Source organism: Triturus cristatus, chromosome 3_2 (genome assembly GCF_964204655.1).
Source record: "Triturus cristatus chromosome 3_2, aTriCri1.1, whole genome shotgun sequence".
In the NCBI taxonomy this organism is placed as follows: domain Eukaryota; kingdom Metazoa; phylum Chordata; class Amphibia; order Caudata; family Salamandridae; genus Triturus; species Triturus cristatus.
The window spans coordinates 875,172,755-875,198,616 of record NC_140584.1 but is presented as its reverse complement, the minus strand read 5'-3'; the positions used below and the strand labels follow the sequence as shown (position 1 = coordinate 875,198,616).

Below are 25,862 nucleotides of genomic sequence, written 5' to 3'. Positions count from 1 at the left end.
AACATAACATTTTCCTACCTCAACCTAATACCATCTATAATCCAAGTCTCACATATATTTAAAAATGTCACAAAAAATTGACAGAAAATTAATTAACATAAGAAAAATGTATTCTGCCCCATTAGCATTTTAAAGTGCAATGTGCGTTTAACCAATATCAAGTTGTCCGTTTACCCCAATTCAGGAAGGTGCAATATGCATTGCAGCTTTTCACAACTTACTATTTGGGGGTCCGCTATTTTACTTTTCTTGCTGAGTGTAATTACATCCATACAGACCTAGATCTTAAACCCTAGGGGGAAGATAGTGCCAGTTAGGACTTAATGGTTATACGCAAATACTGACCAACGGCAATAGGTACATCTCATAATCGAAGACTATAAAACAGCTCTAAGCCACCATGCCAAGTTAAAATCTCGTATTTTTCTTTTTTAATGCAGGCCGAAGGATCGTTTTCCTTGCCGCAATGAAGAAAACATAATCCACCAATAAATGGCTCACAGAATATTTCCTCTCTCTCTTCTGCAGTTGATCACCAGGGAGTTAACTGGCAGTCTGTTGCTGGTGTTTAAAGTGCATTTTGTTCCTTTCTAAATGAAATGTTTTAAGTTTTACCACTTTGATTCAGCCAAGATGGCTTCAGGTGTGCCACGCTTTTTTTTTTCCATAAGAAATACTGTTAGCGCTCTAGTTGTTCTAAAGACCACTTTGGAAGGCTGCTTTAGAACACAGGCTGCCCTAATGAAAATACCTGTTTTAATGAGAATGTCGGACATTCTCACATGGCTGAGAAAGATATTGTGCATTTACAGAAAATATGCACTCATTCTAGTTTCTGGAGCACCTTCCATAACTTCTATGAGAAATTCACGAGACAACAGTTTTCTCTCAAAAAATCCCAGCAGAGGGTTAACATTTTTCACAAGGTAAAATCCCCTTAGAACATACCACAATTCCTTAAATTAGTATGGTATAACCAACAAATGATTTATATTGTAACTAAAATGTATCACCCGTTATACATGCTGCTCTTGGTGACCCTCAAAACCTCCCATTCACTACAATGCACCTCACTAGAGCCCATGTTCTAGAGTCCTTTTACTGCTCCTACAGCGTGTTGTCCATGTTGTGGCCAGCCAATAAAAGAAGGGTAGCATTTGGGCCCCGCACATGCTCTCTGGTGTCTGGGTGTAGTCACTATGTCGGATGTCCTTTAACATTTTTTTCAATTCATTTACAGGGCACAGGGACTAGGTCCCCGAGTCTTGTTATGGCTGCCAGAACATTCTTAGCGGTGAAACCAACCAATGAGGATGGACTAATCTTCCTTAAATTGGCCAATCGGAGCATATCTTAACTGTCCAGATAGCTTTTTTTTTTTTTTTAACATTAATTTCTCAAATCCTAACAACGGGATTTACACCAAATCACAAAAAGCACAACCTGGGTACTTATATCTAGCTTCCTGCCAAATGTGGTGTAATTACTTTCAGCAGTTTTCTTTAGACAGGGCTACAGCAAAGTCTTTGGAAAATGCATGGGGATTTTGTGTGTTGGGACTCTCCTTTTTTTCCCTGGACCCGCTTGACGGATCACCCCAAACCATTCCCAAACACAAACTAGTCAAAAAGTTGCACCTTTTTGGAAAGTTACATAGAGATTTGTAAAAGGGGGCCAAAGTTATTAGCAACACAAAAAAACACATTTCCTTTGGAACAGCTAACCAAACTATAAATATATTTTTTTGGTCAGCCCTCGTCTTCATCATTGGTCTGTTCAGATAGCATCACATTCGGCTTACGCTCTGCACACCTTACAGCATGGGGCAGTTGGTAAGCCCACTACATTTATTTGCTCTCTTTACTGTGAGGACTGCATTTTGCTCGTGCATCTATGCACATTCACCTGGAAAACAGTTCATTGGAATGGCAGGGCTGGTAGGCCAATCTCTGCTTTCATTTCATCATTTATTTTTGCAATGGGTCATTTTTATACAAGGTCATTTATTTACTTTGTTAGCAGATATATGCACGTCACCTTCAAACATTTTTACACTTTATTACGTTTTATTACATTAACACTTTTAATGTCTACTGCATACGTTTGCCAAAAGACAAATTATTAAATTTAAAAAAAGAAATCGCTTGCTTGTCAAGGCCTATTCGCTTTGCCAATGCTTGTTTAAATATTATGCTTGCTTTTATGACATTGGCTGTTGCCTACCAATTAGGGAAACATATGTTTTGCAGTTATTCCAAAATGATTTATATCTGACAGACACTATTATAAGACAGTTGCTATCATGCAGGAACATCATCCAATTGCCGCAGTGCTGTAATTAGGTACAGTACCTTAAGAGCGGTGCAGCGATTTTGGACAGCCAGGTTGCAGAAACTATACTACATTAAAGCAAATTTAATGTGACCTTAAAGTTGTACATTTGTATTGGTAAATGCAATCAGAACCAAATTTGAAGTGTATAAATAATGTGGATTTAAATTACCATACGATAAAGTACATTTAAGATACCATGAATATTTCTACCAGTTTGGGATACTAAAATACCTGCCTGAAACGGTGACAACACTCATTTGTTGAGACATACTGCTGATATGTGACTTTTAAAAAATATATTTTATTTAGATTCAAGGGCAAACATACAGTACATATAGTACATCGGTAATATCAGTGTACGAGTTCCGAAAATTCAACCACAGTGCTATAAATAGCAATGCAAGGCAAACATTATGTCTAGATCCAGCCACGCCCACAGCCAATATCTTCTGCACAAATTTGTAAAGCAGATAGCACAGCCAGGACTAACGCTGGCGCCCTCCCAACTTCTTGCACCAATTCACCAACCACATCATCCCACAGTGCAGCCATCAACACAATTTTCAAATAGTAGTGGGAGTTGGTGTGTTAATATTGGTTATGGGTGCATGTCTATGGTGAGGCTCATGTTTGCCAGCAGCTTGCGTAGATAAATAAGGTTGTAGAGGGCCCATCTATAATTTGGCCCGGAGGGTACTGGGAGCATCAATGCATAGGTTTCTATTCAATCATTGCAGACTGTTAGTTCTTTGATCCAATCAATCATCTTAGGAGTGCTTTCCCAGTCAATTGCAACCATACGCGTGTCCAAAAGCAAAGCCACTGCCAAGAAACATTTGATACCTTTTTGTAGGTATTTAACATACCCCAGTAGCGTCACAAGGGGGTGGGATGATAGGTGATGGCCTGTCATTCAAGCGAACAGTTTAAGAACACCCTCAAATTAAGATTGACTAGAAAGGCACTCCAATGCCAAATGGAGAAATCCTGCATGCTCCGCACAACATATACAATGCGGGATAGGTCTATGCAGTGTTTGCCAGGCTGGTGTACTATAACCTGTATCTAGATATTTGAAGTGCAAGAGTTTGTGGAGATAATTTAGAGACACTCAAGTCTGGACACAGCAGTATTTTCATTGCAGATCCGTCAGAGGGACCACAAGGTCCTCAACCCAAGCTTGTCTAGCTGGTATGGCCGTTATGGCCCATGCAGACACAATGGCGTACAATTGAGATCTCTATCTCATCGGGATTGTGGAAGTTACTGGTTGTCTTAGCAAGGGGAGCTCCAGTGGTTCTGCTGGATGATTTGTAATTTCCTCCTGAATGACACTGCATAATTTCGCAAAGATAAATATGTCCAAGGCTGTGGGGTTACACAAGCCTGGAATTGTTGCAGCATAAGGAACCACCATGTATAGGTGGCCAAGCTCGTATAGGGCCATCTTGCGTAGCGTTGTCTGCACTGTTCTTTCAGTCAGCAGCAGTTAGGGATTGTTTGAAAGGGGAATCGCCAGGGAGTACAGTAAGGGAACACCCACTCTCCGACACTGTGTGTGCCATGCTCAGCTTGTCATCAAAACCATTCCCACCTCTCTTTGGGACTGACGTCAGGGGTGTGCCCAGGACCTGCTTGCAATCCAGCTTCAAGTAGGGGAGGCGTGCATCTGGGTGGTACCAATGAGTAGCATAGTAACACTGTGCCACATAGTAGTAGAATTCAAAATCAGGAACTTCAAAACCTCCACGCTCATAAGGGAGGGTCAGCATGTCCCTACTAATTCGAGCGACCCCACTGGGCCAGACAAAATTTATCAGTAGGGATTGAAGTGTATAAAAAAAATGCTTGTTAACGAGGGATGGGGATATTTTGAAACAAATAAAGGAATTTAGGTTAAACTATGATTTTAAGCAGCAACACTTTGCCACCTGGGCAAAACTCCCACTGTCCCTTGCTGGCAATCTGGCGCTATACAGTATCTATGGCCATACATATTTGAACAGATAATGGATTCCACCTCCCTGTGTAGGATAATCCCCAGGTATTTGACCGAGTACATGACCCATCGAACCAGGTATTCGAACGGGCACAACCTCGCATTATCAGTGTGTGGAAATGCATCTGTTTTGTCCCAGTTGATGTGAACACCAAAGTGCCTGTTGAACCTAATAATTTCTCTGGTCATTGGGTACACTTTAACATCTGCCTGGCTAACAGAAAGCAAAAACACCAACCGCATACATTGATAGCAAGAGTGGACTAGAGCGAAAGGACAAACCTCTGTGCGTGTGCCGTGCCTGATGGTGGCAAGCTAAAGGGTCCATGGCTAATATGAATAGTAGAAGAGCTCAGGGACAGCCCCGTCGCGTACCTCTATGTATTCGAAAGGGCGCAGGTAGGACGCCATTGACTATGACCCCTGGCAGTGGGTTGGTATAGATCAAGTGGATAAGGGCCTGAAATCCTTTCAGGATTTCATAACCCCGAGCACCTCCATCAGGAATGGCCAGTGCAGGAAGTCAAATGCCTTCTAGGCATCCAATAATATAGCCGCTGCCTAAAGCACCAGTTTAAGTTGGAGTAGAACAGTAAGCACTCTCCAGAGATTAATGTAAGTCGATTGGTGACGTACAAAGTCTGCTTGCAACAAGGACACTATCTTAACAAGCAGTAGAGATGGCCTGGTCATAATCACTTTTGCGAGGGTTTTATTATCGCACTTAAACAATAGGGGTCTATAAGAAGCACAGTAAACTGCGTCTCTACCAGATTTGTGAAAGACAGAGTAGACTGCTTTGTGTAAAGTTGGAGAAAGGGCACCATCCAGAAGGCGGGGGCTAATATATGTTTCAATGCTTTGTAAAATTTAATAGACAGGTTGTTGAAGCACAGGGCCTTGTGCCGGCCAAAGCACCCAAGGCAGTAGCTATTTCCTCCACAGATTTTAGGTGGCTTAGAAATTGCGGATGGCAGCAATCCGGCCAATATAACTAACAAAAGAGAAGAGGGGGTATCGAAGCAAAAAAAGGTCCAGTGCCCGTGCTCCAACGCAAAGTATTTTCCAAAACGAGGGGTCACTGTTCCTAAGAAATAAAAATACAGGGAAGAAACGGTCTAGGTGTAGAGCATTAGTAAATGGTGGTTGATGTTTTACCATTTGATTGTGGGTGTGTTGATGCCCCTTAGTGGTTGGAAGCATGGATTATAAGTGGTATTTGGAAGTATGATGAAAGTATATTGGTGTATGCATGATGATGATGATGCATGTTTAAGTGTAGGATGATAACTGAGTGCCTATTTGATGGTGGATGTAAGGGCATATGTTGTGGAGTGGGGAATATGGCTGTGTGGTTGTGTGATAGGGTGGGTGCGTGGCCATAGGATGCTGGTCGGATGGCCATATGATGATGACTGTTGTCTTATGACCGATGGATGCATGTATGAAGGTAGGTGTGCTTCCAAAGAGTCTGGCGTAGTATATAAATTGTATGGACCTATTATGGTAGGGAATTTGAAATTTGATGTAGTTAATGACGTTTTATATAAGGCAATGTTACTTTTTGATTGAAAACGTGTGTGCCATTGTGAAGAGTGTATGCTGCATATTGATGGTGGAGTTGTGGTTGATTTAGTGCAGTAGTGCCGGGACACAAGGTGATGAGAAACAATTCGTGAATTTTATTTAGTGTTTAGGGCGAAGTCACGGTTAACATTTTAACTTTAGTTATTTAGGTAAATATATATTTTTTTTATTTTCTTTATTGTGGGATGTGTGGCTGTGGTATTCCTCTTGTAATGATAGCACATTTTCTAGCAAGTACCGAATTCCTCTTCATTAGTGTTTTTCTTAAACTGTTTACATAGACTAAGCCAATGAGCTGAAAGATGTAATCCCGACAAATGTGGCATACCCATTAGGCCTCCAATACTCCAACACTGGATGAGCATATAAAGAGACATTACATGATATAATCTCACATTCAATAGTAAGCAATTCTGCACTTAGGGTGTGGAAAAGAACGTCAATCCAATGAAGCTCCAAAAGTAACTGTACATCATTAAGCAAAGACTAGGTTACAGCCTGTAGGTAAAAACCTTCTCATTTTGTCCTTAACTGAACCAGCAATTGAAAATCTGGGAAGCTTACAAAGTTATTCCCTTCTTTTTGAAGGTGTGCGCCCATTTGGGAGTACAAGCAATTCAACCAACATCTTATTAATTAGGATTCCATCTGTAAAGAGATGGTGACGTCAAAGCAGTCTGTAGCTTGTTGTATGGCATCCTTAAAATTGGATAGCTAACAGAAAACAACAAGCATTAGCATAGCCAATAGGTCTCGCTTTTGGGACCTTATAAGTATTTAGTTATGCAGCACAATATCCTTGGTGCAACAACATCAGCTGTTGCACGGCTAAACACTTATAAGGTCCCAAAGGCGAGACCTATTGGCTATGCCAATGCTTGTTTTTTTGTTACACTTGTTCGTCTCTAGTCTGATGGTTTCCTTTCTGCGGGTGTGAGCCACCGGGAGTCATATAGGAGGGGTACCAGTCGTGATAGCTTGAGCATCACAGCACTGTCTGAAGCCGCCGCAGACCTAGTCATACGTTTGCAACTTATGCACATCCGCAGTGACATAATGATTGTTACAGCAGCATGTGCAGTAGTATCCGGTGTGAAGGGGCCGACTGCATCCCATTTCTCGCTGTCCCTTACTACCCACCCAGATAGAAGGAAGGACTTGCTTACTTTTGGGCCGATTACAGGAGGAGGTCAAAATTGTGCAATATGGCTACATTTTGCAAAAATTACACCTATTACGTAAATTATACTTGGCGATCATCTGTTTGAAAATTGTAAGTGAGATCCTCTTATGCAAAATTCAGAACAGGTACTTGCTAAATGTACTTCCCATACAATTTCTAAATTTAGGAAGCTCACGCAGCCCTGGCACACATTCTGTTTCACGGGTTCTTCCTCCATGTTTTCTACTCAAACAAGTCTACTGAGAGTAAATAGAATGAATAAGGAATAAATCGGCTAAAAAACAATCTTTATGAATTACACGTAAACCAACAATAGGCAAGATGTTTTGTCTTTGTAAAATCCTTATACTGCACGTTTAGGATTAGAATTGTTTGGCATCTTGCAGGTTTAATTTAGCAGAAAGAAAAGGGTAAAACATTTTTTACAATTTGTTAGGGACATGGGCTCACAAAACATGCCTTACTCAGAGCCCCCCAAATCATTAAGATGTCACTTGTCAGGGGTGTAGCACACCCTGAAACGCATGTACTTTTGCCGAGCCCTACTTTAGGCCCGCCTGCTCCCCTCTTTCATCGCTTACGCCGAGTCATCACGCACAAGGGTCACTGATGCAATTGGAAACTGCAGCAACGTAATAGAACGTCGCACAGAAATTGAAATGCACCCCAAGCATGTGCAGCGCTGTCAGAGAGCTTAATAAAAACCGCAACAACGGCTGACTAAAAATAGCCAGACAGCTGTGTAGGAAAAATGGCATTAACTAAATGAGTCTGAACTTGTACCAGAAACGCGGTACACGTTGTTAATGACGGCTGCGAATAACACACCATAAGTGTCTGAAAGAAAATGCAGTACATATATCGATGGAGACAAATAAACGACTGCTCTCAAAGCGATCAGCATTTCAGATTCCTGGGGGATTCCTCTCAGATGAGTAGATGCAGAGTTAAACTTTTTAAAAAAAGAGATCCATCGGTGAGGAGAATTAAACATGTGTTTCGCGCCGGCAGAAGATGCATTCTCCTGCCTCGGGAACTGCTTTCAGCAATTATGCAAGTGTGCGTTCTAACATATTTTCTGCGATTAGTCATCTGCAAAAACTCGAACACATTAGAGGGTTCTGGCAGTGTCTGACAGCTTTGTGATAGCCAGTTTAACAAGCATTGGCCGCGCGGAATGCATAGATGTGGGGCTGCAGCGAGAGAGAGGCGGAGGGAGTTGTGTGTGCGCTTGCGCTGCGCGCGAAATCACTTAATGAGCCATGACGGCTTGAAGGCTTAATGAGATAAGAAAGGCAGATGGCGGCTACGTGAGTTTACGCGCACATGCACACAAGCTTTAGGCCACGAAAAGCTTGTGGGTAGCACTTTTTTTTTACCCCCTACTAAAAGTCGAGCAAGCAGCGCATGCGCTGCTCTAGGCTCGACCTAAAAAAAAGCCTCTCCATGTGTCTTATGGCACATTCCACTAGAGTAAAAGGAACTACTTGAGCCCTTCTAAGACATAACGCTATAGCAGTGAACTGGAGATCACTTCCCACATTTGTAAGGCACAATTGATTAGACTGACTCCGCAATCAAAATATATATCTATATGCATGCCCCTTCATGAACTCTTCTCCTTTACCTACAGTGTTTTTCTGGAGGATTAAAATCCCCTTACTACAGGTGAATATCAATGAAGAACCCATGAGCAAGGAAAAGTAACTAGAGTACATGTTTTCCATTATCAGAATTTACACTGAATTGGTAACAATCCAACCCTCTACAAGACACCCAGGAAATGAACTTGGCGGACAGCATTAAATCAGACCCTAGCCACCACATGAGCTTCAAAAACAAGTTGCATTGCTGTGCGCTTTTGGATAGCCAGGTTGGTGCATATCGGTTGTGGTGAAAGAACAGTGATTCACATTCTTACCATATCTTCAAACGTTCGGCCAAGTACTAAGGGCAATGAAATAGAAATTATTGCAAACTATGTATGCGTGTCTCCAACTTTTACAGTTCAATATCTCTGCATATTTATCAGATTGTTTTTGTGTCAGTACCATTACCAGACAAACCTGAGATGCTTAATTATTCAAGAGCTGTTCTGCAACTGTCGATCAAAGAGGTGTTGCGCTACTGAAAAGCACCAGCAGGTGATGCTCACCATACCTTAACGCCATATAATGTTTGTTTTTCAGATATCTACAAGAGAAGTTCAATGCAGCGTTTCTACTGACCGCTATTGCTATATGCTGTTAATTTATTGCGTGCTAAAAGTGCACAAAACAATTGAGCTACTGCAAGAAATTAGTATTTCAATAAGAAATGCAGTACATAGCATCAGTCAGAACCACAGTACATGAGAACATAAACAGGCTGAGTGGTAAAAACTGATACACATGTAGGCAAGATGCATGGGCACTAGTAGATTTCAATATAAATGGGCTAGATGCATTATTATAGACACTCCGACCTGCCAATCTACAGAACCTCAAATGCAGGCCACTACAAAGCATTTAGCAATCTATTTGGTTAGCAAGCTCACATTGGACACTGTAGCCATCTTAAAAGTGTTATGCAAAAATCAAAGTACCCTGGAATAAGACAGTGCAATCTGACGGAATACAGCATCGTCCGGGGAGGGGCTGTAAATGGCCAATCCCTGCTCATCATCATCAAATGGGTAGTTGACCACCAAAGAACCTACAAACGAAGTGAAAGGTCTGTTAAAATGCAATGAACGCAATACAGTTAAATGAATTACAAAAATATATAGGAATTTTCAAAGGGAAGTTAGTTGATCAACACAAACTAATAAGACCATATAATTTCAAATTCTTTGATTTCTGCTAATCTTGGATTTTCTGTACAATTACACTACTTTACCTATTAGACAGTTGTCAGTATCTGCTCTACCTCTCCATTCATTCGATTAGGGCAACCAACTTGGTGGTGCTTTACATCTGTATAGGTGTCCCTTTATTAGTTAGTGCTTGCAGTTACTTTAGTTTTTTTTCCCTTAAGTCCTAATGAGGAAAACATTACTTACCTGTAACATTCGGTTTGCAGCTTTAAGTGCAGTAGATCCACATGCTGGTCAAATTCCTCTTATTTAGTGTTGGGCTCAGGTGATTACAAGCGGTTTTTCTTCTAAGAAACTACAACTGTGAGTCGACTCGTAGCATCTCCCCTGAAACCTACAATGCACAAGGACACACTCCTCCTCAGACGGTTTTTCCTCCACCAAAAGGCAGGTGTGTATGGAAAAGAAAGGTGAAATGTATGTCTGTGTTGTAAGATAATTTAAAATCCCCTAGAATTGCTTATTGAATGTGTTAAACCGTGTTCCACTATGCACTCATACAGAGAGGTGGGCAGAACGCATGTGAATCTATAGTACTACAACTTGTAAACAGATCGGTACAGCAGGTAACGTTTTGAGTTTGCAGTATGTGAAGCTGTGCACAGAGTATAAAGCAGGACCCAAATCCCTAATACGGTGGCTTGAAAGCAGAAGATATTGTGAACGAAGTTTTAAGTAAAATTTGTTGAACTAATACCTCTTGCATGGTGTTAATATCAACACAGTAATGCTCATTGAAGTGCGGATGGAAGACTATGTCACAGCTACAAATACCTGCCAAGGGAATCTTTCCTAGGAAAGACATGATGACTTTCTTTTTGCCCACAGAATGTGCCCTATGTGTGACACTAGGGGAATGTTTGTCTTTGGCATAGGGGATCTTAATGAAAAAAGTCTGAAATAATATTTACTCTATGCCACTGGAATCAAGCTATCCTGGCTGAAGAGGGGTGAAAACCCAAAACCGGTCCTAGGATGCTTGTTTCCAGTCCAGGGAGGAACCTGGCTTGGCAGTTCAGACTGGACTGTTCCCATGAGGCACAGGGTCAAGACTGATTTGCATATGGCTGGGTTCAAACTTGAATGGCATGGTGAGCAAAAAACGATGGATTTAGGCCCAGATCTCTGTACTGGGGTGAATGTATGACATTGTTCTGCATTCTGTCCATCAACTATTGTTTTTGCATTTGTCACCCTGAGTGGGACGGGTATGCTCAGACGCGAGTCCCGTGCTCTCCATGCCACTGGAATCAAGCTATCCTGGCTGAAGAGGGGTGAAACCCCGAAACCGGTCCTAGGATGCTTGTTTCCAGTCCAGGGAGGACCTGGCTTAGCAGTTCGGACTGGACTGTTCCCATGAGGCACAGGGTCAAGACTGATTTGCATATGGCTGGGTTCAAACTGGAACAGCATGGTGAGCAAAAAAACGATGGATTTAGGCCCAGATCTCTGTACTGGGGTGAATATTTGACATTGTTCTGCATTCTGTCCATCAACTGTTTTTGCATAATATTTACTCTAGGCAAGGCCTGAAAATGTTCCTATCCACATTTTCAACATTGTGGGGGTTCGCAGACTCCTTACCAGGCCTGAAGATGCACGTGTTTGCATGCTGGAGAGATGTAAAATCCTTCAATCTGATAGAGACTTCCAGCCTCAGATTCCCCACCCCATCAGGACTGTTCTATTCAAACTATAGTTAAAAATGTGTCTCTAGAAGGATGGAGAGCTCACATAGGTCACCTAAAGGGTCAAGGCACCTGGTCAGAGAAAGACCTATCCTATCAACCTGTTGGAGCTAAGAGCAGTCAACCGGTCTTTGAAATCATTCCTTCCTCCGTTCATGACAAACTTGCTTGTTCAGATGGACAATACAAAAACAATGTATTAACTGAACAAACGGAGAGGGACTAATTCCTGATCTATGTCTCGAATTGCAAGCCATCTGAAATGGTTAATAAGAGGAAACCATTGGTGCTGTTAACCCGCCATGCATTCAACATACAGAAGCGGACTCGGTCGTAAGTTTAAAAAAAAAAAAAACACACACAACTGGGTTCTCAACAGCAGCATCCTGCAAAGCATCTACCAAGACTGGGTTATCCCCAAATAGATCTGTTCGCAGTTGCAAGATACAGAAAAAGGCCCAGATTACACCTCCATATTCTACCAGCCAGGGTTGAAAATGAAAGCCCCTTTGACAGATTGATCAAAGATATTTCTGTATTCATTTGCACCTCTTCTGCTGATATCCTGTGTTCTGATCAAGCTTTATCATTTCAAGACCAGAATGATTATGATAGCACCAGAATGGCCCCACGGTGGCGATTCACGCATCTGCTATAGCTGCACAGCACGCTGCAGTGTAGACAGGATCTCCTGTACAAGGTCGGGGGCCAAGTCCTGCATCCCAAGCTTCAATCATTGAACTTAGCAGCCTGGCTCCTGAATTCTTACAATATGGACATCTGAATCTGCCAAAGGACTGTATGGACATTTATCTTTCCAACAGAACAACTTTCGCCATCAAGTGGAAAAGTCTGCATCAAGTTCATTCACAACCACCACAATCTCTCCAAATGGCAGGAAGAGATGGCTATTCCATATTTACTTCATCTGGCAAGGCCTGGTATACAATTTTCATCCCTGAAGTACACCTTGTGGCAATTACTGCCTGTAGCAAATCTCCTTCACAAGCTTCTTTCATTAGAACGCCAGTGATTAAAGATTTTAGAGGGCGTTCGGAAAGTGTACCTTTCCACTAGATCTTCTCCTCCCCTGCAACTAAATATAGTATTTTACAAGTTAAAGAGAACTCCCTTTTAACCCACTGATAGCCGCATTACAACATCTTTTTAAGACCGCATTCTTGGTACAGTATATGCGTTACGCTCTCATGACTCCAATACGGTGTTCCACAAGAATATAGTAATCATGAGAACTTCTCCTAGTCTCCTTCCTACGTGGCCTAAGACTTTCATACCAATCAGGCAGTTGTGTTACTGATATTTGTTTCAGATGCCTCAACTCCAGTGGAAAGCTCTTCATACGCTGGATGTGAAAAGAGTTATTCAATTCTAAAAAAAAATATGAAAGAATTAAGAAAAGGTATCTATTTGTAAATTATGGCCATGTAAGAACAGGTTTACCCACAATAAAACAATCCATTTCTAGGTGGGTTGTGTCTTACCAGCTGGCGTAGCCTCTTCCTTGTAGACTTAAAGCACTTTCTACAAGAGGAAAAGCTGTGGCAGAGGCTTTTTTGATGGATGTTCCTGTTTGAGATTTGTAAAGCCGCCTTATAGAGATTTATACACACATGCACAAGACACTATGGTCTGTATTCGGACTTAAGGGTCGATACCCTAGTATGGCAAGCTTCTCCGAGGAACCTTTTTGGAACCATTCTTGACCTCCTCTAGTGGAATGGGTGAGCGCCTCTAGTCTGTGCTTTTGAATATAAGTGAGGACGATCCGCTAGAAAAATTACTCACTCACTTGTAATCCTAGTTCTCTTCCAGGGGAATCCTCATCATAGTCAAAACCAACTTTCCCAGCTCCCTGGACAAGAAGGTATACAGAATTATCATTCATTTACTCAGGATCCGCCTATTTTCTGTAAATATGATTTTCCTGTCACCTGTGGGGCATGATGGGCTATAGGGCGAACAGAGGCCCAGACGGAGAGGACAAACTGATCAGTGTGTCTTATCCACCATAGCCCAGTTCCTGCTTTAATTTTTATACCATCCCTCCAAAGTTTCCACTAGAAAAGCAACAAGGATCACTTCAGACTATTGTTAGAGGTGGTATAGAACTTTTCTTCCTACAGGGGTCAACAAGATAGTACCAGGTCATCAAAAAAACACCTTGCAAGAAGTCATCCCTCTACTAAGTGTGGGAGACTATATGATCATGTTTGATATTAAGATGCATAGTTCCACACCACTATGCGTCAGGTGCCGCGTCACCAGTACATAAGGTTTGTGTTCATTTGGATACATTGTCAATTCAAAGTTCTTCCTCTCAGAGTAACTACAGATCAAGAGTACTTCTAAAATGATTAACCGTGTTTGCAGCTCATTTGAAGGCAGAGTCAAATTCATGTCTTGCTAACACCCAACACAATATTCAGTAAAGTGGGTTTCTTAATAAATACCAAAAAGCCACATCTAACTCTGCAGAAATCCCTGTTGGTTCTGAGAGCAGTGCTCAATTCAGTCAGTGTAAAGTTACCAAGCCAGCATTAGAAGAATGAATTTCAAAGGATGCTTCCCTTTACTAGACGTCACAACCTCTGACAAAGAATGAAAATGAAACTGTTAGCATTGATGGTGTTGTACGGTTAGTACCCCATGAAACAAACACTCTGTTTTTACAGGAAAGTTAAGCCAGATAATTGTCACAAGTGACTCGGAATTGGAAGGACTCTATTAAGAAGCATTCCACACATAAATGCGTGGGACAGAATCCTTTAAAAAGAATTGTTTCTCCTTTAGATGAGTTTTGAGATAAGGAATATTGTCCCTTTTCGGGGAAGGCATCTCCTTTTGACTAGTTATGAATTTTGGGAAGGTGTGTCCTTCCTATCAAAATAATTCTCTCTCTCCCATTGATTCCTAGGTAAAATATTGTTGGTGTGTTCAACCCACGCTCAATCGTGGTTACTGTCAAATTGCGGCTAGGTCCTAGTTAAGTGTGACTACCACACCCTCGCTGAAACCCCATGGATCTGCAGAGTCAAAACCGGGGGAAGAGCCTTCTCCCACATCGCGGCCAAGACCTGGAACAAGCTCCAGATCGACATTGATGCACCCACTCCCTGAACACCTTCAGGAAAGCTCTCAAGACCTGGCTCTTAGAATAGACGGAACTGCTGACCCCCCCCCCGCCCTGCCACCCACCTGACCCCACCCCTCCCCAGCACCTTGAGACCCTCACGGGTGAGTAGGGCGCTTACAATTCCCTGATTGATTGATGGACTATTGACTATCATTGGCACTGTGCTTCTTAGCACTATTCCTGCTTAGAACTGTAAAAATTCATTTCTAGTTCCACTTTTAGGATTTCTGTCATTTTTAAGTTATTATGTTTATTAAAGTTTTGTCTATTTTTCTAATTTGCCTGAAGACTGACCGCAACCAGTACAAGTATAGGAGATCCCTAGTGCTGGCAATACAGTGTGGTACCACTAACCGTCATTGTCTCCTGCAACAATGGGCGCGACATGCCCTATTCTTCTATTTTGTATTTGAATGAGTCTATTAATGAAACCAATGAGAACCACGGTTACCTTTGATAATTGTCAATTGCCCAGGTTCTCATTGCTTTAAGGGCTGCTCTTGTTGCACGAATATACTATTAGAAAAACACAGCAACTTTGTGATTTTTACAGATTTTTACACAACTACATTTTGGCATTCTTGTATCTAAAGCTGGATTGTCAGATGTATTCTAATATTGTACTGTATTGTATTGTAATTATATAGCGCTTACTACCACTGATGAGGTGTTGAAGTGCTTTTCAGCGAGTAGCACACTACTATGGAACTGAAAGTGGATTAGTATGGGCAATATAAGTTGTTCATTGTAGTGGCCGACATGAGTGTCTTTTAGTTGGATACGTTAGGATAAATGAGGGATAGAGAAGGGAAGAGTCTACAAGATTTTATGTGGGAGCTAAGAGTCTAGAAAGGGTTATTTGGGATCTCATATTAGTAGAATTAGGGTTGTTCTAAGTCAGAGTGGAGGTAGAGGATACATAAATAGTGGTATAGAATGAGACAGTAGAGTGTTGGGAGAGAGTTGAAGGGTTTTTGTCTACCTTGTACCATCAACTTCGTGTCCAAGCTGCTTGATAACTAATTCCACTGGTCTTATAAGCATTGTTTTAGATGTCTCCTATGATGTTTGGCACGAGGAACCCTAAAACTACAGGATGCCATTGATCCTACGATGGATGATGTGTTGTGCCATTGGATGAGGAGCTTGTAATTGATTGTGACACTTCAGATGGATAGATGGCAGCCTCTCCTCTGAAGGATACATGTTTCCAACCAGAGTATACAAGATTGCACCCTGATAGTGTAATCTTTGTACCAGAGAGCCCATCGACTTTTTGAGGTTTACTCTAAGACACAATATGTTCAGACCTATTGTTTGAGTCTCCTCTTATGTTGCTGCCTATGTAAGCTAGTCATCTAACTAAGGGTAGATGAAGATTTTTGACCCCTCAGATATGCTGTGATAGCCATACATTTTGCAAATGTTTGCGATGACAACTTTAGTCTGACTGGTAGATTTTTATATTGAAAGCGATCAATGACCAACAAAGCTTAGGAATTTGATACTTTTTTCATAAGGATGGGGAAATGGGCATCCTAAAGGTGTACTGCACAGTGCCCTTTGATGTAACGGAGGGTAAATCTGGTGTAATGCAAGCATCCAGTATTCAAGACCCATCTATCTACTGTTAAGTGTCACGCTTGATGGGCTATGCTTCCCTGACGGGTTTGAATAGCGGAGAGGAGGAAAGGAGGAAATCATGGTTTGGCAAGGGGATTCCCTGTGGCTGCCAATGGTTGCTGCCCTTCTCATTCCTCTGGAACGCTTATGAGGTTAAGACTTCCCCCGATGTTGATGTGGGACCAGTGAGGGGGTTCAACCTTCCGGGGAAAAAGTGTCTATTATACGATCAATATTTTTTTTATACTATATTTTTTTAGCCCAAATGCTTTTAATATCTCAGCTTTGGCTTTCATGAGAATCATCGTGTCATCTGTATGTCATCTGAAGAGGGAGTTTCCTGAGAATGGAAACTTGCTGTGCTTTAGTTTACAGACCAGTTAGTCTCAATCATGAACTTCTTCAGAGACGGATGCACTGACAGTATGCATGAGCAGCGAGATCTGATGTATCCGCAGATGCACCAATTGTTTGATTGGCAACAAGTATACTCGCTTAGGATTTCTTTAAAATCCAGCCGGTCTTCCTTCAGTAAACTCTTACTGAATGTCTGAAGAGACTTCCAGAGAGATCTTTCACATCTCCCAAAAAGTGCAGGGGGGTTGGTGGACTACATGGTTGTTGGTGACATTCCTCATATGTTTTACCCTATAGGATCCATTTTCTTGCTTTCCTTGACTGGTGGAACAGAATGAGAGTCTAAAATGCGATTTCTTTGCAACAGTTTCAATCACAGTATCTGAAAGACAGTCCGTTCTGATGAAGGAGGGTCCTGACCTGCATAAAGGGTTCAAACAATCTAGGAACCAGCGGAGGAAGAAGCTTGGATGTTTTTTGATGTAGACTCTGGAATATCACTGAAGACTATAGAGCTGGCACAGTGATATTCAGCTTTGGAGCTGCTCTAATCAGTACCTCATAAAATGTAGGAAGGTTGTCTACTGGTGAATCTCTTGCCAGAGGTGAATCAGAGTGGGCAAGTTATCCCCAATAGAAAAAAGAACAAGAAAGATCTAAGATGGAGTTAGTGTCCTTTGTAGAGAACATCTTCCACTCGAACGTTTGATCTCCCCCAGAAGACCATCAGAACCTCCTTATAGATTATCTAGAATGTGATCTCAGTCTTCTGCAAAGACTCTTGTCTCTTTGATGTCTTACAAGAGTTTTACAATATGAACTCTGTGTGTGATGAATCCTTTCCTTTGCAGGTCTTACAGAAAAAGAGGCAGGAAAGAAAAAGTTACTTACATGTAACTGTATTTCTCCAGTACTGCAATCTTTCATGGATTCACGTTTCAATCATCCCAGTTGACGAGCTGGGAGCCCAAGTGTAATGTTAACCATAGGCAGAAAACCTTTGACAGTCAAAGTAGCCTATCAACATCATTTTAAAAGACTGAAGTTCAGCCAATCAGCATACAGCACAGCCTTCATCCTTCCCTTTACAAGTTACCATGCTCAGATTTCGAACCTCAAGTGTTGCAGAATAGCTTACCATGACATGGATGAGAGAGTGTTAGGGAGGAGTATGGGTTTCGTGTGAATCTATGAAAGATACCAATATTGAAAAACTACAGTTACAGGTAGGTAACAAAGAGGGTTCACCTTATTGAAAGACATGGTGCAGCACTACTTGATCCACAGCTTCAACTCGGTTAACTGCAGAATCAAAACAGTAATGTTCTGTAAAGGTGTCTGTTCTTCCAGGTTGTTACCCTGCAAATGTTCTTTATGTGCACTCCTGAAAACAAGGCTGTGGACGTAGGCACACTTATTGTGGAATGCAATGGAAGACTTCCTTGGAGAGGACAGCCTACTTTATTATGAGAATAGATTATGGTGGCAGACACACAGCGAGCTATTCTTTGCTTTGACAGAAATTGTCTTTTCAGAGGATAACTATAGCACATCAACAGCTGATCAGTTCGTCAAAAAGGTTTAGTTCTTTATGAGAGGCTCAACATTGAAGTCCTTTCAGGACCTCCAAGAAGAGTTCGGTACGCCTCGAACCCAGTTTTACAGATATCTCCAATTTAGGCATGCTATCTCCCACAGCATCTCTGGGTTAGACGCCCTTCCTGAGTTCACCCAATTGAAGCGAAGGTGTTCATGGGTGACCTAAAGGATCATAAAATTGCCAAAATATACCAGTCTCTGGTGACGAATAGCCCCAATACATTAGACAAATTAAGAGAAGCATGGACAGTAGACCTGGGCCAATTTGACGGGGATGATTAGGCGAAAGGCACTGGCTTCCCCGAGGGGCGCGGTGATAGCTACTTAATTGCGCCTGATACAATTCAAATATCTGCATCGGGTCTACTATACAAGGCAGAGACTGTGGAAGGCGGGACTGGTGGCTTCGCCGGAGTATCTGTGATGTGGTCACACGGAGGATTCCCTCATGTACACAATATGGCACTGCCCTGTAATTACTAAGTTTTGGCAGAGGGTTGTGGCGTGCCTTTCGGAGGTACTGGGCTAGGATGTCCCATTCTCACCGAGACGGAGTATTCTGCACATTATGGAGGGTATTGGAGGTAACTTGTATATGCGTCACCTGCTACTGCTGGGGCTCACTCTGGCTAAGAGGGTCATTGCAAGAATGTGGAAGGCAGCAGCCTCACCAAAGATATCTGCCTGGAAAAAGGGTCTAGCTTTTTGTATGGGTATGGAGCAACCGTCTTTAGGGCTAGAGCGTGTCCGCAGAAGCATTTTAAAATTCAGAAAAAATGGGCTGAGTACCGGGCCTATGGTTGGAGCCTACGGGCCTAGAGGGGATTGAGGCTTTGACATGGATACCAGGGGAGGCGGGACGGTGGGATTTGTGAAGAGGCATTTTGTGGTTCAAACTAGGTGGTGGGGCAGCTTCAAAGTTATGGGACAAGGGTGGATGGCAGCACATTGGGGGGGAGGTTCAAAATTGTAAAAGTTTATTGATATCTTCGTTTATAAAATATGACAATTGTATACAAGATGGTTATACTACTACAATGTTGTTTGCTAACTGTCGACAGCTTCCTGGGATGGGGAGCTTCGACCGATTAGTAACAATGGACATAAAATATGTTTATTAAAAAAAAAAGCTTTAGTTCTGTCAATATAAAACTTTGAACAACTCTTAACATCTAAGGTATGAAGGGCTCTTCCTGCTCTGTTAGTTGGACTGTGAAAGTTTGCTTTTAGTACTACAGGTTCGTTCAAATGAAACTCAGTTGGTACTCTGGGAATGAAACGTGGATTAGTAGGTCTGTCCCCTCTGAAATTTAGAAAAGGTTCTTTGATTGTAAAGGTTTGAGTTTCGTTAACCCTCCTCTCAGAAGTTAGAGCCATTAAGAAGTGCCACCTTCCAAGAAAGCAATTTTAGTTCTGCTTTGGGAACAGTTTAAAATAAAAATCCTGAGAAATTGAGATAAGACAGTGTTTAATTGCCATAGAATAGGAGTCCTTAGTGGTGGAAAGAATCTAAAGTGACCTTTAAGGAACTCTTTAACCAGTGTCAGACTACAGCAATTACTGGATCATTCCTTTACAAAAGCGTAAAATGAAAGCCAAATAGAGTTTGACTAATTTGGACTTAGCCCTGATCTTGCTACACACAGCAGGTATGTGGTACTTGTGGAGCTTATGATCTTTGGAATAAACTGTTCCTGATTCCAGGAACATAATGGTTTCCATTTTGCTCCATGAGTTTTATTTGTTGAAACTACTCTAGCCTTAGACAGTCTGTCTCTGCAGTCCTCAGAAATGTCAAAGACGTGGAATTTGTTTAATTCAGGAGCCAAGTCAACAAGCTCACTGAGTGCGTATATGGAAGAAGAATCTGCCCATTGCGCCGTGTCAGCAGTTTCGGTATTGGCCTCCGGAAATTCGAGGTGGTTCTGAAAGAAGTAGCTATGTTAACGAGTATTCTCTGGCCCACAATGAGGCTATTACAATGAGGCGACACAGCTCCCTCCTCATCTTTGCCAAGACCCTGAGAATTATGGGAAGCAATGGAAAAGAGTACGCATGAGGGCCTGACCAATTGACTGAAAACGTATTTCCCGAGGATGCCGTAAGGGCATGCTGGCTGGAGTAATGTCAGCATTTAAAGTTCACACTAGCTGCAAATAAATCCAGATTTGGTTTAACCCAGAGGAAGATGTGGTTCCGTTGTATTTGATTCAACTTCTATTTATGACATTCTTCTAGTGTTCTACGAAGGTTGTTAGCCCAGGTACATGTTCAGTCTTTATTTGAATGTTTTTTTATGGCCCAGACTCAAATAGGTTGTGCTTTCCTGGACAGGGAAGGAACATTTTCATTGAGCATTCTCCTGAAGAAAAGACTATCTGATGGTGTTTTGTGTTGCATCAGCAAAGTGTAGGCTTCTCTAACTTGGCTTGTAACTTTTGACAAACAAGCCTTCTATTTGTAGCCACTGTTTGTCAAACTCTTTTTGAAAGGGCCTCATTTGAAAGCAGCAATGTGGGATCAAAGGAATGCAGGAGGACATCACTCCTGAAAAGGACTTAAAAAGCTGGACGGGGCGGATTTTTCTTTTTGAACTTTCTTGGCCAACGTAATGAGATGCTCCACTCTGTGGATGGAAAAGCCTTGTGCACAATGCGGTCAGATATCACTCCTAAAAACTGGATCTTTTTGCCCAAGATTAAAGAAAATTTGTCCTGGTTTAAAAAGGGCCAAACTGTTGAACAGAGCTGTAGCAGTCTCATGTTGATGCTTTTGTGATCTTTCAGGAGTCTGCTTGGTCTAGCCAACTGTCTAGCTATGGGAAAATGTGATCACCCTGCTTTCTCAGATGTGTCACTATTGGAGCCATACACTTTCTGAACATCTTCAGAGCTAATCTGAGGTCAACCGGGAGGACTTTGAACTGACAGTGTCGACCGACCACTGCGAATGACCGGCATCTGCAATGAATTGGTATATTAAAATATGCATCCTCTAGGTCCAATGACGTAATGCCAACTGTGTGACAGTTTTGAAAAATTCTTGCTAAGTTATCATTCGAAATGCTTATTGAGAAACCATTTTAGATTCTATAGATATCTGTCTCTGTAGTCCAGATTTATTTTTTGTAAGGAAAAATTTGAGAATAAAGTCCTAAATTAAGCTGGAACTAGGGGACTTCAATAGCTCCCTTTTGTAACATGGAGCAAATCTCAGCTCGTAACAGACAAGGATGTCGATGGGGCCCACTAGTTGGTGGTTTTTGAATGAACTCCAATGTGTGGCCTAATTGTAGGAGGTCCAATAGCTAGTGATCTAAATGTTGTATCGGCCCATTGTTTGTAACAAAACAAGATTTTTCCCCCTATTCTTGTGATTATTGCCTACTTACAGTCACTGACGTCTGGAATGCTGATTGCCTTATGATGTTCCCAGCTTATGTTTGCAGGGCCAGCTTATGACAGGACTGCAATAGCGCCCTATTTTGCTGTGTATAATTCCAGCGGTATGTTCCCAAAAAGAATATTATGTCCGTCCAAAGGCTCCTCGAAGGGGCTGAAGTTCTCCTTACTGAAAGGCACCTAAAGATTGTGACGTGTCCCTGAAGATACTGAAAATATAGATCAATTTCTGACAACATCTGATGATCATATAGCGCACAAATTGAGGGCACCCTGACTGATGTCGCCACTATTGCTGAATGTTGTTTGCTGATTCTGCAGAGTCTTCTGCCCTCTCTATCGGGTGGCTCAGTGCATGGAGAGGATTGTTTCCATGATAGTTGCTGTGATGCCAGCATTACTACCGAGTCTGCACAGCATGGCCCACAGCAAAAGGCAGTATTTTCAGAGGCCGTACTTTATTTATTTATTTTTTTTAATTTTTATTTTTTTAAATCAAGCCTGGGAAACCGCTACAGCCACGTGGCTGGATTTTTCATGAGCTTTAGCCTTTTAACCAGATATGGTGAATTATTTGTATTGCTTTTATTGATTTGCCTGTAGGTTCCTTAAAATCATGAACAAAGCAGTCAATTGTTTTTTCTGGTACTGGTATGTCAAATCTCTTAGAAGCTTTTTCAATGAGATTGTGAAAACCTCCAATGTTATCTTGAGGTGAATCTGTTGTAGGAGTGACATCCCCTGAAATTGATCATGTTATCGTCCCCTTCTGAGCCTGTAGACTGTGAAGTGACACTGCATAAGCTTTGTTATCCTCATCACAGTATGGGTCATCTGTGGCTGAAGGATTAGATGGAGCCGTCAACGGAGAATGTTGCATTGAAAAAGAGTTGAAGGTCTTTGTGTGAGGAACCCACATGTGGAGAGGTGGCCTGATGTGAGGCTTGGTTGTTTTGCAGTTTCAATATTGATTCCTGAAAGTATTTATAATAATGTGTGAGTACAAGTCGGAGATCTCGGACCAAATCTACAGGGGCCTGAAACATTGCTTCCTGTGATTGCATAGATTGATTATACGGATCATATATATACTGCTAAGCATCATCGTCTTGTCCGTTATGTTCTTAGTCAGGTTTACAGGTACCTCTGGCGTAAGGATCTAGTTAATGACCAGGGTAAGTTAACAAAAAATTCTCCACTTGTCTGTATTTCTCTTCATCTATATATTTTACCTTTAATTGCGTTGGACTATATGCAAGTCCAAAAGGTCAATCCTCATCATCATCATGCGTCTCTGCAGTTTCCAGAAGCTGCAGAGGTGGCCATGTAGATATCTTGCTAACTGACATGTTTTCTAACTTATGCAGCACTGTAAAAGCCATTTTTGAGATGAGGGAAATCATACAAGATCTTGGTGTTTTTTTTGTAGGATTGACTTAGAAGACAGAGCAGTTGTCGATGGTGTGGATGGCATCATCTTGGATGGAGTCAAGCGTGTTGTCATTGATGTTAGTGTAATGGACAGTGTTCTCATCGACTAAGATTTTCCTGTAGTCGATAACGATGAATGGAACCCTGTTTTCTGCGTAAACGGAAGTACCAATGTTGGTTTTGACGATGAAAATGCTGTTGCCTTAGATTTTGAAACTAGCTTCTCGGAGAGCTTACTGCCTTTGAAGACATTTTTTCAGTCAGCATAACTATATCAGGAGTGTCTTTCGCCACTTTCACAGATCTTTAGTGTGCCTTTTGCGCTGGCTTCTCAGTGATGGAGGATTGTATTGTATATGAGAGTTGAGAGGAGGGCTTCGAGTGGGAGGGAACTCTTTTTATTGGGCCCACCTATGGTTTTTTAAGTACCCCAATATTCCTCTTCAGAGAAGTGAATCTCTCCTGATCTCGATTTTTGCATTAATAATAAATGTCTACGGTCTCAGTCTTTTAGAGTTTTGTTGAAAAAGTATGACATTTTGCAATCTTTACTCTTGTGGTCAGAATATAAATCATATATACATTCCTTGTGAGAATCTTCAGAATGAAGTCACTTCCTGTTAGTGTTAGAAATGATGGATATTCTCTGTGAGGTACAGAAAAAAACCTAAAAATTCCAACTTATCTGTGACTGATTTGAGCAGAGCTCAATAGAGTCCCTGCACACACATGCAGCGGAAGTTTGAGCATTGTGACCAAGGAAGGGTGATGACTATGCTGTGTGCTGAATGGCTGAACTTTAAAATGATGGGAATAGACTACTTCTGTGACTAGGTCAAACCTTTTCTGCCTGTGTAACATATTGTACTATTCTTTGTGTACCCTAGGACCCCACGCTCAACAGGGATGACTATGAAAAATGCAATATTGGAGAATCATTGCAATTTAATGTGGCGAAAGCAGAGGACATGCCAAAGGCACCCATGTAGCCCAGCATGGAAATTTTGAACACTTTCGCCAAGGTGGGCATGAAAGGACTACTTCAGGAGTGAATATGGAATAGGTTCAAGAGTACACTGAATCAGATTTTCCAGGCTCTTCAGTTTCTCGTGGCTCCTTGAGCCATTGCAAACTGAGAGTCAGCGTTGATGGGGATCTTGGTCACAATGTCAAATGAAGCTCCAATGGCATGCAAATGGTGGAGGTGGTTTCGACGTACAGGGATGCTTCAACTTCAACTGTTGTCTTGATACTATCCCCGATGGCAACAAATTGCTAATGTAGCCTGACTTATGTAATGCTTCTCGATATCTATTGAGAGTGGCGCCTCTGGTGACGCTTCTCCTTGGATGTACCCCCACAAAAGTTCTTGGACAAAGAAGAGGGAGCACCTGTAGAAGGATGACCTTCTCATAGGCCCTCAGATGTAGCAGCAACTGCTTCCAGGTGTCTTTCTTCTAGGCTGTACAGCCTGATCTTCCTCCTACCTTTAAGGAAGTGAATCAAAAAGGTACAGGATTTGAAAGATTTCCAATGAGGAAAAGCCAAAAAGAGAGCTAAGTGCTCCAAGATCCTGTTTCTATGAGCTGTAAAAAAAGGAACTGACCCAACTGTCGCCTGTGGGACATGGTAGAATATAGGGGAATAAAGAGGCCCTTAAAAGGTACAGTGACATTTTTTGTATGCTTCTGATTGCAGCGTATCTGCTATCATTGCCCTTGATTACCTTTTCTTTTAAAGAAGGTTTGGGAAAGACTTTCTGTTGTCACATTTAAATAATTGGTAAATGGGTACTAGCAGCCATATCAATAAAATATGGTTAAGGTATCTTGGAGTGTATAACTAAAGTGTCTGACGAGAAGCGTGTGAAGTTTTGGATATTATGGGTTCCTCGCCAGTGGTCATACCGCTGTGGTGAGGGCGGAATTGGACTCTTGGGGAAAGAGAAGCCAAGGGAAATATATACATAATATATCAAATCACCTTCAATCCTCCCAATCACGATTCCCTTCACTGGTTTGATGCAGACACATTAAGCCTTTGCTCCACAAATTCTTTAATTCCATTTTACCACATACACCATAACATGTTTTGGCCTCTGATTTGAATATATATATATAATATATATATATATATATATATATATATATATATACATACATATATACATACACACATACACAGACACATATATACAGACACATTTACACACACACACTTACTATATATCAGGAAGAGATATAGAAGCCCAAGTCCTTGAACAACAGCGTTTTTATTTCACTCTGGGAGGCTGCATTTTCTCACTTTCCTTACGCGTTTCGGCTGGCTCATCAGCCTTGATCACAGGTAAGCAAAGTCATACTGAAAATGTGGTAGACCTTAAAACCCAATGCAATCACGTGACTTTATATATACATATACACATATATATATATATACACATACATAGTTGCTGAGGAGGAGATGGACTTTCTTGATGTACGAGTCAGGGTTGAGGAGGGAGTTTTAACAACCAGCCTGTTTAGAAAGTCCACAGCTGGGAACAGCATTCTCCATGCTAGAAGTCATCACCCCCCAAAGCTCAAGTGGAGCATCCCCTATGGGGAACTATTACGGGCCAAACGGAATTGCAGTTCCGAAAGTAGCTTTGTA

General features: G+C 41.7%; 1 protein-coding gene across 2 annotated transcripts in view; it reads right to left on the bottom strand.

Annotated features, from left to right (window-relative positions):
* Nucleotides 1–25,862, bottom strand: part of CPD (carboxypeptidase D) — a 752,391-nt gene that overhangs the window by 326,989 nt on the left and 399,540 nt on the right. For both annotated transcript variants that reach the window (XM_085649244.1, XM_085649245.1), the window contains exon 8: nt 9,688–9,797. In XM_085649244.1, the coding sequence (XP_085505370.1) occupies nt 9,688–9,797 (110 nt within the window). The remainder of the gene's footprint in view (nt 1–9,687; nt 9,798–25,862) is intronic.